General features: G+C 34.5%; 2 protein-coding genes across 2 annotated transcripts in view; one reads left to right on the forward strand and one right to left on the reverse strand.

Annotated features, from left to right (window-relative positions):
• Window positions 1–7,805, forward strand: LOC117105180 (retinol dehydrogenase 11-like). Its single transcript, XM_033246249.1, has 4 exons — window positions 1–257; window positions 4,434–4,676; window positions 4,979–5,284; window positions 5,579–7,805. Exons 1-4 carry the CDS (start codon window positions 125–127, stop codon window positions 5,857–5,859), a joined length of 963 nt encoding a protein of 320 aa, XP_033102140.1. The 5' UTR covers window positions 1–124; the 3' UTR covers window positions 5,860–7,805.
• LOC117105181 (GATOR complex protein DEPDC5-like) overlaps window positions 6,998–18,845 on the reverse strand; it is a 24,039-nt gene continuing 12,191 nt past the window's right edge. Inside the window, exons 18-28 of the mRNA XM_033246250.1 lie at window positions 18,515–18,702; window positions 17,945–18,116; window positions 17,265–17,483; window positions 16,359–16,514; window positions 14,597–14,730; window positions 13,869–14,004; window positions 13,101–13,209; window positions 11,365–11,556; window positions 10,385–10,548; window positions 9,568–9,758; window positions 6,998–8,879 (exon numbers count right to left, since the gene is read on the reverse strand). Of these exons, the coding sequence (XP_033102141.1) occupies window positions 8,417–8,879; window positions 9,568–9,758; window positions 10,385–10,548; window positions 11,365–11,556; window positions 13,101–13,209; window positions 13,869–14,004; window positions 14,597–14,730; window positions 16,359–16,514; window positions 17,265–17,483; window positions 17,945–18,116; window positions 18,515–18,702 (2,124 nt within the window). The 3' untranslated portion in view covers window positions 6,998–8,416. The remainder of the gene's footprint in view (window positions 8,880–9,567; window positions 9,759–10,384; window positions 10,549–11,364; window positions 11,557–13,100; window positions 13,210–13,868; window positions 14,005–14,596; window positions 14,731–16,358; window positions 16,515–17,264; window positions 17,484–17,944; window positions 18,117–18,514; window positions 18,703–18,845) is intronic.

Consider the following 18,845-nt stretch of genomic DNA (forward strand, 5'->3'; position numbering starts at 1 on the left):
TCAGTGCAGTATTTTCCTCATCATTGCAAGTTGAATGCTCTCGTCTGATCTTCTTCTCCATCTTCACCGAAAGGACGGCAACATTTTCTAATTCACTATACCCTTCAGACGAATAACGGTAACAATGCTTACGGTATTTCCAGTTACAATGTGTATACTTTTTAGTTTCTTAATTGGAGTCTATTATTACTATGTCAAAGTAGCGGACAGGTGTAATTGTCAAACTTCTTTGATCGGAAAAACAGTCGTTATAACAGGTAGGTATATTCATTTAATACTTGGTGGTTGTGAGTAGAGGACCTGGTTGGTCCTATCTATTTTATGAATATAATATAATAATATAATTCATATAAAATTAATATAATTGTCTATTTAGTGGTATCAGAATACAAAAAAAAAAAAAAAAAAAAATTAAAATAGACAGTAAAACCGACCTATGCGGTGGCAGGAATGTATCCTACTTTGTAATCAGTGTTGTTGGTTCAGGTCCAAAAATTTCCATGTAAACTAATAGGTATAGATAGAAGTGAAAAATGATATTCGTGGAGGGTTGCTATTTAACAGGCCTAGGCCTATTTTATTTCGAACTGATGGGTGGAGGGGGAAAACAAGTTTACTCGAAGGCTGTGTCATGTAGAATCACCGCTGTATTTTATTAACAGAATATTGAATGTTTAAATTCAAATTTAAAAGTACGTATGTTATTTTTGGATAATCGAATTAGAACAAAACGTCACAATATCCAGTATTCAGATGAATTTATATTAATAGTATAACGAACTGCAAATTTTATTTATTGTATGTTGTACCCTTAAGCATAGCTACACGTCTGTGTATCCATGACAACCGATTAAGATATACATCTAGAAAATCATCAATGGAATGGCAAATTTAAAATTAATCATGTTGCTTAAAAGTTGTTATTGTATACAGTAGTTCACTCAGCAAGTTTATACTTTACTCTATGCGTTCCTCATTTACACTGTGACATTAGGCCTACGAAAACATTAAAAAAAACAACAAAAAAAAACGCGAAAATATTATGAGCGTGTGGCCAGAGGGTTTGAAAGACATGTGTCATAAGACAGGCCACTCACGATACGTAACCTCTTTGGAATTTATTTATGTTTGTATTGTACTGTACTCTGGCAGAGATGGTAATGTTCCTTTAGCTGGCTTGAAGGTATAAAATTGCATACTTCCGCTAGTGGCTAAAAACGGATATGTTAATATTTTTCAGCGACCATCCCCGGGCCCTGGGGCACAGAGCAGTTTCTTCAATTTGTGGAAACCAATAAGTCTCCAATTACAAGAACACAAAAGTTTTATGATGATGTAATTTGGAGGCAGACCTGTAGTGTAAAGAATTTCAGTTTTTACGAAAATGTATCTCCGTCAAAATTTGTTTTGTTTGTTACAGCGGGTTCTGTGATATTGTCTGTTTCATCAAAAGGGGCAGAGGTCAGATTATAATAATATCTTGACAATGACCTAAGTATATGACCTTCGTCACCCGATCATTACCATATCCTTGACTTCCAGCATAGTAAAAGCACATTTACAGTATTGAATACGAGGAAACGGTTACATTTTTAATATGCATCTATTCAATAGCGATAATGTTAACGTTTTGGAATTTAGGAACGGATGAGGAATGATATATGATCAGCCCATGTGTTGGCGTGTAGGAATGCAATTCCCTCGACGACATTCACAGAAAAGTAAAGATTGGGAAACGTGCTTTAGCCCAAGGCCTCGGGTTAAGGTCTCCAATGAACTGTGGTATTGCGAATGCGGCATAAAATTAAATACTGTATTCATTCTTTCTGGGGATGTAGGTAAATAAAGAATCCCAACGAAACAGACTAATAAAACAGGTATAGACATAAAGCAATAATTAAAATTGTGATCGAACACAACTAATATAATAAGTAAATAAAGAATTATTACTATAATATAATAATAACCGTTGGGTGAACCAACTGTAATGCTTCATTAGGTAAGCCTATAAAAGACATCAAGAAAGAAAAAATGAGGTAGAACATAAAATAATAATGATGACGAAAAAACGCATTGAAAAGACACACAAGGCCTATATGTAATATTAGAAATAGGGAAACTTCTCGTTTTAGATGTTTTTGAAAGATGTAATGGAGTAGGTCTACACTTTTTTTAAGAACACCGAGGTCGAAATTGCTTTCAAATAAAGAACAAACTAAGAACTAATTTAGGCTGGGGTAAAAATGTCAAATTAAGTTTGTATTAAAAAAACAATAAATCAAACTAGTGTGAGTAGTAGTTATTCACTGATTAAAGAGAGCGCCCGGGAGATGGACAAGAAGAAAGGGTCTAGTCTAGTCAGTTACAGTGTACATAGGTGGGCGTCAATCCATGTTAGCAAGGTTATCTTGAATTGTATTCAAGGGCCAAAGTAATTAATAATATTTTAGTTATAATAATAATAAATAATACCAATTATGATGCATGACGATGATGATAATAATAATATTCTATATATGGAATCGACACTTTGCAACAGTGGCACACGTGTGTAACGGTGCGTCCATGAAAAGAAAAAACTAACATAAATCAAAACATGACAAATCTAAGAGATACATCAAAATCATAATTCCCCCTTCCCTTCTCCATACAACATCGAGACACAAATTACCCCCACTCCCAATTCCCTTCTTACGCCATACATTCTTCCCAACCGTTAATAAAACATTTCAAAATCGAAAATCCTAACTAAATACAAACAAAATTACGAAAAGCAAAAATAAATTGAAAACACATTAGCAGTAATAAAACGCAAAATGCCTATGAAAAAAAAAACAACTAACACTCCCCCGCCCATTTCCTACCAGCCCACAGACAAGATACGGTAGCTATTCTATTTTATTTTACAACCCAAATTCCAACACTCAATATCTTTTAATGCAGAAAAACGATGGTGATAATGATGGTGATGAATAATAATAATAATAATAATAATAATAGTAATAATAGTAATAATAGTAATAATAGTAATAATAATAATAATAATAATAATAATAATAATAATAATAATAATAATAATAATAATAATAAACTAATGGATAATAAATTGATAAAATAGTTACAGTTAAAATTCATAAATTAGACGGGCTGTTGAGACATATTTTCCATTGTGGAGTGTTCGTAATCGTCGGTGAGACTCTACAACGTCATCCGTACAGAATGATAAATCTCTTACTTTGAATAGTCAGGCTTTGAGGGGAAAACTCCCAACCAATCAAATAATAGCCGCCATTGTTTGACAATTATACATTAAACTGAAAAACAAAGAGCCGCCGGACTTATGAGCCACTTGTCAAACACTCAATCCGGAAGTAATTGCGTAATAGGTTAAAGTTTTATCGTATTGTTTCCTTTGTTGCTGAACAGCAAAGATTCGATTCCGAGAAATACTTTTTAACATTATACTATACATAATGATGACTAATGCGTCATAAAAACTGAGTGTGAACAATAAGTATCATTTTCTACTAATGAAATTTATGTGATGTGTTTTTACCAAGTCATTAAAAAGGAATTTGTGCTTTTGAACATAGTTTGCAAACACAAAGCGGGTTTATTTCTAAATGAGAAGGCATAATATGACTAAGTATTAGCTAATGGGAAGGGACCAATAGTATTCGATTTTTCCCCAATTGTATTTGGAATTGCCCTTTCGGAAGTATCAACGTTTGATCCGAACCGAAAGGTGATAATGGAAGCAATTAAAATTTAACGGTTACACTTTCGGTGGCTGTTTACATAATAAATCATAATGGAGTGAAAACACTCTGGCCAATGAGGTTAATTTAAATAAAGAAAGCACAAACAATGTACAGTATTTCAAGCTTAATTCGGAGATTTCGATTGTGGGTTTAAATTCGACTTTAATTGAATGTTCTTTTTTTTTTGTCTATTTCTGCTTTCTGACGTCCCCTGTTATCATTGTAACAGTTACTATTAGGCCTAAATAAGTAGGAATACCAAACAAGCAATATGAATCAAAACTAACATCAATAATTTTTCCGATGGGCGATTGTTTGCGTCAGCGGATTAGTAATAGGTGTGATGGTTTTTTTTCCATACCTAACGTGTTATCGTATTGAATACTCAATACGTTCCCGAACTTGCGCTTAGTGGACGGTGTTGAATCCGATCCCCAAGTAGCAAGCGAGGTGGTCTAGTGTGTAATACACCCGGGCTAGTTATCTGGAGGTCATGGGTTCAATTCTTCCCACCCAAATCACTTGCGAGATTTTTCCGCAAGTACAGTACTTGGGAACGAGTATTCAGTACGATAGCACCGAAGGTAAAGCAAAAACATCATTCTTATAGCATCAAGATTAATTATAGTCCTACATTAAATTAGCGTGAATGTCGTGGTTTTTTTTTTCCAGGAGCTAATACCGGAATTGGTAAAGAAACTGCATTTGAATTAGCCAAACGTGGGGCTAAAGTCATCCTAGCATGTCGTAATCAGGAAAAGGGAGAAAACGCTGCCAAAGATATACGTGCCACTACCAATAATCCGCATGTCGTCTGCAGAGTACTGGATCTAGCCAGCTTCCAATCTATTCGCAACTTCGCTGAAGGACTACAGAAACAGGAAGACAGGCTTGATATATTGGTCAATAATGCTGGTACGATATGAATTATTACACGATCTTTATTTAGTGTACCGAGCGGGTGAGAAAAAAGAGAGAGTTGCAGAGGGGTAAAAATTAGGAAAAATACATACCGAAACAAGATAATGACCTTCATTAATTTATTGCTAGTTAATTACATCATAATTAAAAATAATGAAATATTTTTATTAATCTCAATAACAAATCGTCATAAGAATAGGCCTAGATGTTTAAAAAAATAGCCATCCAGACTTGGGAAAGTTAAGATTATGGAGCGTGCATTAAAAAATAAAAATCAACCTATGCTCATTTCACAGGAGTAGTAAACGATGGATCTAGTCAGACAGAGGACGGCTATGACTTGGTGTTTGGAGTCAATCATCTTGGCCATTTTCTGCTCACCAACCTCCTCTTACAGAAACTCAAGGAAAGTTCACCGAGCCGGATAATCAACGTATCATCAGATGCATATCAAATGACACGACTCAATTTTGATAATTTGAATCAAAATAAAGGACGCATATCATCTTATTCACACAGTAAACTCGCGAACGTTGTCTTCACAAAAGAACTTAGTCGACGTTTAAAAAACACGGAAGTGACGGCGTATTCCCTACATCCAGGTACAGTATTGTTCATACTTTAATGGGTCCCACGTGCACGTCATATAACCGCGCAAGTTACCGTACCGTGTGGTTAGGCGCGCTGTGGGCATGATTTATGTCTAAAATATTTGCGATATACAAATCGACGATGTAATGTGTATTGTTGTAACAAAAGCAAGCTAAAGAGGCCCAAATACAATATTTGGTTCCATTTAGTTGTAATAAACTACTGTACATACAAAAAAACAGATTATCACTCATTGGTTACTCATTTTTAATCTATGCCTATTATTCTTATATTTTCTTTTACAGGGTGCATCGATACAGATATAAAGCGAAATTGGTCTCCTTTTCTTAAATTCATGACACCGATTATCAAGTTTTGGATTCTTAAAAGTGCGAATGATGGATCGCAGACCTCTGTTCACTGCGCCATCGCAGACAACATCTCTCATTTGTCTGGCGGTTATTTCAAGGGTTGTAAAGTACAGAAAATCTCCCCACACGCTGCAGATGAAACAAGCGGTAGACGGTTATGGGAAATCAGCGAGAAAATGACGGGATTTAAAGAAACAATTGACGTCACCAAATGACTTTATATTCAATAACTTGACGCAAGTTTAACGAAAACACAGTGGCCTGGTCAGAATTAACATGAAGTCGCCATCACCTGAGCAAGAAAGTTCCACCATCTGAGCAGGTCTGAGTTTCAAGATCCTATACTGAAATCTAAAAAGCTCTCGATCTAAGCACCAACATTAATGTCTATGGATTGAGCAACAGGGCTTCCTGATCAAAGCATCAACTTTGTATACTAGAATCATGGACCTATTTTAATAGGTCCGTGATAAAATTACCGATCCGAGTATTGTCTATGATCTGAGCTGAGCAAGAAGGATCAACAATTTGAGCATTTTCTGTTTCGTTGCTCGTTTGCAGTTCTGTTTGTGCTTTTTCTTCTTTAGTTTTAAAATGTATTATTTTTTACTGTTTTTCTTATATTGCAATTGCACACGGGGGTGTGTCCTTCCAGGTGCACAACTCAACAACTACTGGAGCGATTTACTTCAAATTGTCCTACTCTTGCCATTTTCTTTTATTAGTGCGATCTTCAGAAATTATAACATCAAGATTATAATATGAACTACTGAACACATACGGGATCTGAGCTAAGTTTTAAAAAAAATGAGCAAGTTTCAAGTTTTTTTGAGCTATGCATGATGGGTTGCAATTTTGTATATAACATTTTTTAATATTCTTGCATTTTTTAATATATTGTTTTTTGTAAATACACTCATTTCAGCCTTTGGCTGCTGTTTGTATATTTTCTTTTATACCTGAATAAATAAAAAAATTTCAGGCACGCAATGAAACGAAAAAAAGTACTACCACGAGGTAGAGGGCGCCCTATTATAATTCCAGAATTCGAATAATAATAATTGTAATTTTATTAGCGCATAATGTAAAATACCTCTATGCGCTTTTGATAGAGTTTGACATTCGTTCTATACGAACGACCTTTACGTTCTTTTGGGCGGCGCCCTCTAGTTCCTGGTAGTACTTTTTGGAGATAGAATTCCGATTCAAAGAGCTTGCTATTTTATTATCATTGCTACAATCTGGAAATCAAGACTTCATAATCTGGACTTGCACGAAGTTTCCACAATTTGAGCAAGGATTTTTAGAAACTAGTTCAATCAACCAACAAACAAGAAACAGCAAAAGTCTTTCTACATTTGCTACTTTATTCATTTATTTAATATAAAAAAATTGCAAACTTGATTACATTTCATATGATCATAAATGGGGCATTGAGCACACAAATCAGCTGACAATATTACATGCAGCAAAATATAAAATAAAGAAGAAACAATATGAATATATTTAAATTATATTCATCTCTATTTATAGATTTCAGTATTACATAAGTTATAATACATTGCCATGTGAAATAAAACATAAATATTTATTATTTTACGGATATTCATCTTTTTCAATAAAACTATTTATATAAATTTTTTTTTCATCTGATTGTTTTTATTTGGTTTGGCTTGAAATATTTTCTTTATTTTTCCATAATAAGTACATCCATAGCAGGTTTTGACTCTAAATAGCGTGGAACTCCAGTACTGCTTTAAATCATAAAGGTCACTGTTTTGCTGATCATCGGATCTCAAGTTGGAAGAAGACACTTCAGGGAGGATCTGGTTAAATAATCTTTCTTTAAAGCCGCACTCGCTACGCCCGAGGGTCGTCGGCCGATGTGGTTCTATGAAGCACGCAACGTGACTACGCGCGCGCTACAGATCGTTTTTAATGACGATCCATCTAGACTGCCATCGACGATGGGAACTTTTCTGGGAACTTTTTACTTTCCCGTGGGACTGTGGAAGGCTGTTTCAATTTCCAAGGACCCTGATTTGTGAAGATGAATAGTAATACTGTTGATTATACTTCAGTTACATTTCAAACCAGATCATTTATTGCACTGTGAATAACAAGCTGTTTAAGGAGTTGCATAAATGAATATAAAAATAGATAATTATAAAATTAATAAATGTGATTGTCAGAAATTTTATTTAACATGTTTGAATACAAAAGCCAAAAATAAGTACCTGTAATTATTATTCTACAGCACTATTGATTGATTGGCACATGAAAATTCTCAAGAGCCGACAGTGCATGAAGGTAATTCTTTTACACAGTAATCATTTGTGTACTGTACTAATTTTTTATCGTGTGTATGGAATACGACCATATTAACCGCGTATTTTATTATCCTGATACTGTACTCCACAGTAATAATTGTGATCATGAAAATTCTCAAGAGCCAAAATTGCATGAAGGCGATTTTTTCATGCAGTAATCGTTTGTCAAATTATTCTCTTGTGGATGGAATACAACCATAACTGTGTATTTTATTATCATGATACTGTAATCTACAGTAATAATATGACACTGTTAACTGGTTATTAAAAGATATTAGTGTTGAAAATCATAAATAAATGGATGATAGATTGCACTTGTGATTAAGAATAAAGAATACAAATTGATAACAGTTTGAGGGTATACAAAAATGTGACTATTTTAAACACTTCCATACAGAATTTGGTCATACTGGTACCTATCCTTCATGAATTTATATAGAGTTCAGCTTGTGTGACCTTGCCAAAACTCTTGCAGCCTTCCATCCCCATCCGAACAGAATAACTTGAAATCATTGAGTAGTCGAGCAGGTAATTTCTCACATCCTGTCCCCAGAGAGCGCCATCGTTTAGTCAACAGATGGTTGGTTACCCATAAGAATCCAACTTTACCTTCAGCGTCCCGTTTCAACTCGTCTCGCTTTAGTTGCAAGTCAGAGTTGCTGCCATCTTTGCTATAGATCTGCGAACCGCTATCTTGTAAGTTGTCAGAGGAATTCCGACTAAGACTCCGGCGAAATGGTGAATTCGTAAAACTATACCTCTCAGCAGGTTTTTTTGTGCTGCTGGAACAGCGTATTGCAGCAAAAGCTCCCCCAGACACATGAACAAATTGGTAGTAATCCAGCGGCAGAAGTGAAGATTCATAAGCATTTTGAGATGCTTGTTTCATCGGAATGAAACCAAATCTAGAAAAATTAATTGTATTTGATGGTATTATGGCAATGCACATCGCACTTGTTACAGAGCTGCGCATTAACTATTGGTCGTTTCTCACTCGTGCTGATTGTAAAACCATGTAGTGGAGACACTTTGACTGAGTCTTTAATCATACTAAAAATATCTGTGGCTAGATATAGAATATACTTCATTTGATCTACCAAACCAGGCCGCCAAGTAAACAAGTTATGCCTAACCAGGTATACAATACACTTGAATTATCAATTTCAACCGATCATCTTTGACACTTGTGCTACCAAGTATGCAAAAAAATGTACCTCCACAAATGCAATACCTCCCCTGGGCTTTTTCTCATTGAAACTTTGTAAAGAGTGTTGATTAATAAGAAGCTATCCACATGTGTACACAAAATAAGTGCAAGTATGCACAACTGGGGTTGATATAACATTATCATTTCTTCACCAGTGACATAAATATATCCAATATCTATTATTTATTACAAGTCTCCCTTTAATTAAATACCCTCCAATTAAAGACCACCTCCAATTAAAGACCACTTTTCTGTGGTCCCAAATCAACAAATGTCTTTATCTTTATCTTTATAATTAAGGACCAAAGCTACTACAGATCATGAAAACTAAACTAAACTAACTTACTAAAGTTTAAACTAAAAAATGGAAGCAATTTTATACAAACCTTTCAAGTATGGCTATTTGTAGTTGAGACACCTCTGCATTGTCACCTTCAAAAACAGTAGGAACATTAAGTTCAATAAAAAGCGGGCTACTTAGTGGGTCTGATGTTTCAAAACGGAAGTAAAATGGGTCACATGGTACAGGAACTAGATGGAACCCACACTGTTGAGCCTTCCTTGACCATCCTTGCAGCTGAAAAGGAAAAATTATTGATCATTCAAAATGTTTGATTTTCTTTCTGCATGTTCAGAAGTCTACATTAATCCTACCAATTATAATAATAAATAATAATAAAAATATCCTGGGCTATACATCCGGTGGATTGGCTGTAAAGGTTCAAATTAATCCTGCCTGTAGCATAAAAAATATATCATGTGCTGTCCATCAAAGTGATCGTCTTTGTTACAGGGTATCTATTGTAAGACAACCTTAATCCTCCCTCCTGAAATATGAATAGCAACATCCTGATCTATCCATCAAAGTAATTAGCTGTGGTGTGGAGTGTAGCTTCATTTACATAATTATATGCTTTCTGACATAATAGCCCAAAATCAAAAAAAAAAAATCAAAAATCAAAATCAGCCAAGGAATGACAAAAGCACAGATTTGAAACCAAACCTATAACAGACTGTTCATAATAATAATTCACCAATACTCATGAAAAATATTTATCGTACAATCCATTCAGTTGGCTAATTAAAAAGTAGCAAAAACGATGATCAATTTTTAACTAAGAGAAAATCAATGACGGAAAAACTATAATTGTAACTCAGATTCCAAAATCGTTTTGCCTGCCCAAAGAAAAATTTTATGCTAACCAGTTCATTCAACATGCTGGAAGAAGAGACTAGCCATTGAACTTTCAACTCAAATGCTTGACTTGGATTGAAGACCTGCTGATAAGCAACGTGACACCATTCTGGTCTATCAGTCTTACTGTTGCTTAAGTCCATGATAACATTTTTAAATAAGCTGGAAGGATCTGTAAAAACAATGAATAAAGTTATATTATTTAATACCCTTATTCTTTTAATCTTTCTCAATTTGAATCTCTTCTTAAAACTAACCTTTTTCCATAGATAATACTTAAAAAGTGCTGTGAGACTCCGGTAAAGAGCACTATACGAATTCTCAAATATTGTTATTATTATAGTACAGGAGTATATCCAGCAGAAAAATCATCATCAGGATTTGCGAGGTCTACTGGAAATCAGCAGTGTCTCATAAACAAGCAAATATCTCCTGGATACTAATCCATCTCCCGCCAATTCATGTATGTACCTGTGTTGGTGAAGTCAGCTGGCCATGGTTATAACCATGTGCAAAAGAGTACAATTCAGCGTGGAAAGAAAACTGAATAGACCAGATCTCCTGGAACTGGCTTCCCCTATCTGTATTCATCTTTATATTTTTCAATTAAATATTTGATATTATTTATTTTCAATTCTTACACATCAAAAAGCAACAAGCCAATTAAAAGACAGTATTTTGTGATGTTCAAAACAGTTTTCTAACAGCTGTTGTGTTGAGATAAAAAAAATTTTTTAATTCTTTAATAGCTTACTTTATATCGTTAAAGATGATGCTTTAATAAAAGAGAAAAGTAGAATAAAATGTCCTTGTCAATTTTTGGAGCATTTTCACTTTTAATATATTTTAATAAATTATTAGCTTTAATTAAAAAATATTGTCCTCTTTAATTAATATAAACATAAATTATACCATTCATGTCTCAGTAAAGAATTTTGAACACTAGTGAATTTGTGATTCACTGGTGCTGTCCTTTCTACTTCCTTACCTTCGTTGGCCATAAAACGTTCACGACCTCCCCATCCGTGGTGCAGCTTTGATGAATCAAAATCATTTCCCTGCTCGCTCCATGGAAATAGTGCGGATGGCATATCATCTCCGTAACAACTATCACAAGACACTGCAACCTCGAATAGATATCTTTGAAGTGAAAGATCTATTGATATATTGGGGGAGTTGTCTGTAAAATGAATATACACTCATTCAATTTTATAGCACATTATTGCCCCTTTTGAGGGCACATATCACTTGTCTTAAAAATACTGCGCAACACTACATATAGCAAGAAGTTACAAGCTCGAATTACATAGAAAGCACTTGGCCACACTTAATTTAAGACTGAAGTTCACATTGCAAAAAAAACAGCTAAAAAATTGTATACAAAATATATTTATTAAAAACTACACTATTATTATTTTTAAGCCATTAAAAAAAGCATTATTTTAAGAATTTTAAGACAAGGCAAAGTTAGAAAAGAAAAAAATTGGGAATTTATTGCACAGAGAGGTAAGGTGGATTCATCCAAGACAGTTCGTTGTTAGCACGATAAATACAGAATTAGGAGATAATTCAAAGATTAGATACATCGTCTCTGAATTCTGGAAAGCGGACTTGTTTATTGCACAATTTATGTATGGCCTCATATCTCTTTACACTTTCATTCGAGATGAAGCCTCTGTTTCAAGAGCGATTAGTTTTTCATAAAATCCGGAGTCGCACAGGTCTTGTATTAGGGAACTATTTGTTAGATTTCTTAGTGTGAGCGGATTATTATGTTAGGTTCGAAAAAGGAACAGCGAGTTCTACGATCATTATGTTTCCAGTAAATGAAAATGTCTGGTGTGAGAGATGCTGTGGTGAATTCTATTGGGATGGTGGTTGTACTTGGTGCGGCTCTGGATTCAAGGTCAGTGTTTATCAATGGGTGAGAGGGATCTTTAAAAAAGCTCATGGTAAGAATTTTAATCATACAGTATATCCAAGAACTTTGTTGTGTCTCCACATGAAGTGCCCCTGCTCAAGGGACTTGAAACAGAAGTTTAGAACATGGTGGAGAGCTTCTCTGTTTCCACCATTTCGACACTTGTCAAATGCGGCTTTTGGCCCATCTTACAAGGTTTACCCTTGTGTTTTGTGTCACCTACAGAGAGTACACAAGCAATTTTAAGACTCCAACTTGAAGATTATATGCAATACTCTTCCAGTGGTAGTGTGACTCCTCCAGTGACATCAAGTATTAAGAATCTACCTTGAACAGTGAGGCCCTTCACATGGAGATTCCAATTTCCTTTGTATATTCTTATTTAAAAATTTTGTTAGCTGTGGTTTGAATCTGTTTATATGAAATATGTTCAAAAGAGTTAGAAGTAGTAAATAAATGTTCACATTCAATGGTAATAGGCGTTTTCCTCGTCCAGTCAGATTCAAGTTCCAAACCGTTGTCAAGACAGGCATTCTCAGGAAGGCCACCATTTATTCGAGAAGAAATACAAATACAAACCACAAATACATACATACATACATATACACATATACACATACATACATACCCACATACATCTATTGGTGAATAAGTATTTACTTGACAGGTTTGAATTTCATAGTTACATATGAATGCCTATTTATTTAGAAATTGCAAGGTAATGAAAAAAATGATATATGTGCAAAAGTAAACATAGAATTATACAGGATGCTACAATTTTTATAGTAATGATATAAACTTACTTTCAGTTTGCTCACTTGGTGACCTCAGGTAGAAGAAATGGTAACCATTACAATGTGACGCACAGGACTTGTCCCCCACAGGATGGATTAATTTCATTTCTATCATAGTCTACAGTGAGAAATAATAATCCAATTTGACATATTGAGAAGGGTAGGCACTATCAATAATAAAAATAATAGTAATAACAAAAGAATAACAATATAATGATGATGACAACAAGAATAATAGAAGCTTTCGTTATCTCGTTCGAGAACCAATCCACCAAGTAAAGTGTATTTTTTTTTGTGTATGACGTCACCGGTTTAGGTCAAGTTTTATCATTTTTGCACTCGAAACCTGATATTCAGCCGCTGGATCCTGGATGATGAATTGAGAACCAGAAACTGGAATTTGATTAAATTCTATATCAAATGATTATAATACTACCTTGAAAAAATCATCATAGTTAATACTGATAGCAATTTCAATCAAATGTGTTATGTTTTTTTCACATAATCAAGGTATTTTGTCCAAGGCCAAGCACTAGCCATACTGTACCATACATCAGTCATCGTACCACCATAGCACAAGTGCGTGCCAAGGCCGCAGCAACAGGCTGTACTGTCACCAAGAGTCTGGTTCTCGGGGGAACACAAAAGGGGATAGCAAAAGCTATTTTTTTTAAACGAGATCTTACAGGAATTTTTCTCAGCGGATTGGTTCTCTAATGGGATAACAAAACCTCTAATTATAGCCAGTTTCCTTTGACAAACTGGTTTGAATTTTACCTGAAAGAGCTCCACCGCCTCGCCCTCAAGTGTATCCTCTTCTAGATTGTGGAGGATCCACTGAACAGCATCAGCACCAATGAAAGACTGTGGAGGAAACCCTTTACTGTCTGGAAGCAAGAAGTTCAAGCCACTTCTACAAAAAATTCAAAATGCATTATTTCAAATCAATGTTGAATAATATGTTACATTTTTTTCCATAGTTTAATTAAATCATGATAATTCATTATAATACTAATTATAACATTGTAAATTTAGAATATGCAAAAATCAATCCATGAGTGCTTTAGATTATTAATATATATAAGTATATAGTTTTTCAACCAATGTCATATCTTATCTGTACTGTACTGGTTGCTCACAGCTCTTTTTTCCACGCGGTTGATATATACGTGAGAAATTTGAGCAACAATATTCTTTGAGTGCTTGTTTACATAACATAAACAGTATTAATTATGAGGTGGTTATTGTAAAAAGCTTGAAGCACAAAACACTCTACCGCCTGGAGAGAAATTTGTTTATTAGAAAGTTTATGAACTTGGTTGTTGACAGTTATGGGCGTGTTAACATAAACTGTATATAAAATATAAAAATAATAATAATAATTAAAAAAAAACCAAAGCATGATACAGTAAACTACTTCCTTTAAATCAGTTATTATTATGAATTCTCTTCAATGCTTTATAGCAAATTAAATAAATTGAATCAAAAAATCTCTTAGTCCTTACTCTGAGTTTCTCATGGCATTTAATATATACTCCAAAGGAGACTTGAGGCTAAGGTGTGGTCTCTCAGTGGCAATGTTGTTGTTGGTGGGTGTGGCACTTTGTGAAGCCAATAGGCTTTTATAAGCATCTGATGTCTACAAAAGTAGAAGTATTCAACGTTTTAAAAATAAAACATGAGATAAAATGTTATTTATCCTTAGTACATCAAATGCCTTGTAACGTGGAAACTGATCACATGACCTGTAGCAAGGTTCTTCATCCTAATACCAGAAATGAATCATTAGTTTATTTCTGTTGACATACAAAAACATGTTACAAATCCAACTACTAAACCATAACATTCAAGGCTCTGGAAAATAGGCATCTTAACCATAAACTACAGTACTATATAATTTTACTCCAATGAAAAAGTTGGAAAAAAGAGTGGTTTAATGCGCCCATTTCCACCCAGTTTTTAAATATTCAAAAATCTGTATCGCATCATAACCGTTCCTGAGATTTTCGTCAAATATGCTTTTTGTGTCTTAGAAAAATCAGTTGTACAACATATCCAAATATTTTTTTCTTCCAGAGCCTGGCTTTAATTGGTTATTGTTAGTATTTTTTAACCCATTTCAGTGGAACTAATTTGCTGCCATGGGAGGTGCGTCCCTGCACCCCCCACCCTACACCCATGTAATTTATATCTTTTAAAAGCACAATTTTCTAGCATGAATGTATTATTTCATTATTAATAATTACTAACACTGTTAGTAATGAAGCAAAGTTGTTGCATTAAAAGTAATTACTAACACTGTTAGTAATGAAGCAAATTTGGTGCATTAAACTGGCTGGCAACATTAATTAAGCATGGTAGTGGTGATGGTCTCATATTTCTATAACACTTTCCACAACAAGTATCTTCTCAAGGATCTTTTTAAACATGAAATAAGATGTACAGGAAAAAATAACAACTCCATCACTACCCCACACAAAAAAAAAAAAATCCCAGCATAATTCAGCCCTAGAGAACTTCATCATTCAACAAGTATACTCACCAAATAGGATAAATTTTTTTTAGCCGAAAGAAAAAAAAAGACCTTGGTCTTTACAGGATTTAGACCTAGTACTCTAATAGTGGAAGGCAGGCACCTGTCCCACCATACCATCGTTCCACTATGAAGCACTTAACACGTTCGCTGCCAGCAACGAATATACTCGTCCCACGGGTGTTGCTGAGGGCGCTTGGTATGACTATACCTGTCAAAACTGGGGTAACATTCTAGCATTTATTACTTACATTTATTACTTACATACATTTTAGTACCACTGATAGTTCGGGGAAGATACACTTAGACGATAACGTATGTATGTTTGTTGTGTTATGTTGCCGGCAGTAAAGAAGACTGCACGAGTGGGGCATCCTCTGAACATATACCAACCCATGCAAAAAGTGGACGTGAAAACTCGCAATTGGCAGAGGCAATAGAAATTACTGTCCCATGGCCAGCGACGAGTTTACTTGTTCCCTACTATTTTCCCACCAATTTATTAGGCACAACATTTTGATAATATGTGACTTGATAACATTGGAAGAAAGTATGTTTGTACTTGTATACTTGTTTTGGCACATGGGACAAAACCTAAAACAAAGGTCTGGCAGTCAACATGTTAAACACGAAAGTCCAATTAATAGGTTGTGATTGAAATGTGTTGGTTTTGATATATGTTGTACACCACATATAAATCCCTATTATTTAATATCTACAATGTCCCATCTTACGTATTCAAGAGACCCAACACGGTGACGAGTGGACTTGTCTGCACCCCTACCAACAGGACTGCAGGGTCGTTTCGTAAGCATGGTATTTTTCTGTCGGATCTCCGATAAAGAAGTCAAACTGGCACGCCTTGTAGGTTTTGCATGTCCACTATTTCTCTACAAGCACAAGAAGAAACAAGGTCGAACATGCAAACAACAACAACAGCAACTATAGAAATGTTTACAGTATTTTGAAAGCAAAAATTTCAATATGCATTGTTTCAAACATTGTAAACATATCAGAGGTGAGATTTTTCGAAAGATATACTGCCTGTGGGAAAATCCACATAAAGCTAAAAAACGTTAAATTTCATATTTTAATTTTATATATGTTTTTTAGACAAATTTTCATTATTATTATTATTATTATTATTATTATTATTATTATTATTATTATGTATATTTATCTTTTATACTCCTTTTGTTGGCTTTTCAGTGTTTTTGGGAAACCAATTTTGATAGTGATTTAGTTTACTTTTTTAAATCCAATTTTCTTTGCTGTTGTCCTCTTTCCCTGTCTTGTGCTTTTTCTCTTTGATCTGTCCAATCCAAATCCAATAACTGTCAAAACTGAATATGAATCAACCTTGACTTTACAAATTCTCCAATTTGCATACATAACTTGGTCGAGCACTGTATGTAACATTGATGTTCCACTGTAAATAAGCAATTCATATATTGCATTTTATTTTTTTTAATTGTTTAGCTCCACACAGATGGTATATCTTTCAAATTTCAGTAAACGCTAAAGGTTAAATAGGAACAATGCAAAGCAAGCTATCATTCTATTTCAGAAACTCCATTAATTGTATTAATAAAAAATATGAATAAAATTTCATACCTTACTTTTTGACACATAAATTTTACCTTTTTATTAGAAGCTTCCTTTTTATTCGAGTTGTTTTGACGACGGATACGATTAAGGATGTTCATAAATTTGAAGAAACCCTCGATGAGGTTTTGGTTTTCTGTCTCACAATGAAGTGAGAAAACATCGCAAGGTGTACCCGGCGACTCACAAAGTTTGCGGACAGCTTGAGAAGATGAGGGCAGTAGAAGAAAACGGGAACGCCAGAATTTCAGTGACTAAAAACATAAACAATACGATAACAATGATGAGATGAGAGATGAAATGTTATTGATAGTTACATCAATATTTTTCTTTAGACTAATTAAGATCTTTACATGACTATGTGATACATGGATACTTAATAAAAACATGTGCACTAAGCATAAATGCTAATGAGGAATAATTAAAGTTAAATGAACAAAGTAACAAATGAAGGAATTTGCAGAAAGCTGCAAGTTCCAGAAAACTGACTATGTATCTTAACATATTAAGATGGAAACAAAAATACATAGAGACATGAGAATTAATTTTGGAAGCACACTTAAATGCAGGAGAGGCAAGGAAAGACCTAAAAGGAGATTGGGAAGCACATATAACAAATGCACTTGATGGCAAAATCTGGAAGACATGCACTCAATCGTGAAATGTTCTGTGGCAGGCTGATTGGACTGACTGTTTGACTAAAATTGCCTCTCACCTCCATGAGATCATAGTCCACACCCTTACAGCAGATGTGATTGTCCATATAATTCCAGTTGAAAAGTTCTAATTGCTCATGATGGAATTCCACAACGGCCATCTCGTAATTATTCTTTTTTGCCGGCCAAATCTTGTAGCTGTACAAGAATTCTCGAGGTACAAATGGATGTCTAGTAACAAAAAACAAATACTGTATCATGTCAATTTTTCGTATACATATTTTACACACACTCCAAATACAGTTCATTGACATAAGGTCTTTTAATTCCAATATGATTTGGAAGGCTTTGGTTTTGGTAAACACCAAATTCGGGACGCCAGTCTCCAGAATTCACAAATTAACTTAATTTCTGAACAATATTACAGTTTGCAAGCATGTAGAACACTGTAAGATATATAGCTATTAAGAAAGTGCTTGTCCGCTGGGACTAATTCACAACCAATTATGCAGGAATGGGTTAACACTCTGGGACATTAGAATAAACGCTAAAAAAAAAAAAAGATTAGGCTTACAGCCCTCCACTACTCTCTGCATCCTTTAATTTCATCAAATTAAAAAAGACTATACCTAGGTTTGAACATGGTCACTTTGATGACACGATCATTTCTATGTAATGAGATCCGATGGAAAATCTTGCCAATACTGAGCACATACTCATCACGATCAACATTGGTGACAAGATGATGACTGGTACGGTAAGTATTCTGTTGAAGGCCCGACTTGACATTCTGAGGTGATATGACCATCTGAAAACCCTGCAAGAATATGGGAAGTTAAGAAAATGCTGATTAACATTGGAGCTCTACCAAACTTGTTACTTAAGCCGGGCTCTCAATATGCCAGATGGTCGTCGGCCAACGTGATTCTATGAAGAACGCAACACCATGACATGCGTGCA

The sequence above is a fragment of the Anneissia japonica genome, unplaced genomic scaffold (genome assembly GCF_011630105.1).
Source record: "Anneissia japonica isolate Jap-2015-1 unplaced genomic scaffold, ASM1163010v1 scaffold287776_len302883_cov198, whole genome shotgun sequence".
NCBI classification, from domain to species: Eukaryota; Metazoa; Echinodermata; class Crinoidea; order Comatulida; family Comatulidae; genus Anneissia; species Anneissia japonica.

Coding starts and splice junctions, on each gene's coding strand:
- LOC117105180 (XM_033246249.1), top strand. CDS start 125: ATGCTTACGGTATTTCCAGTTACAATGTGTATACTTTTTAGTTTCTTA. Junction 4,677..4,978: donor TATATTGGTCAATAATGCTG/GTACGATATGAA, acceptor CTCATTTCACAG/GAGTAGTAAACGATGGATCT. Junction 5,285..5,578: donor GGCGTATTCCCTACATCCAG/GTACAGTATTGT, acceptor TTTCTTTTACAG/GGTGCATCGATACAGATATA.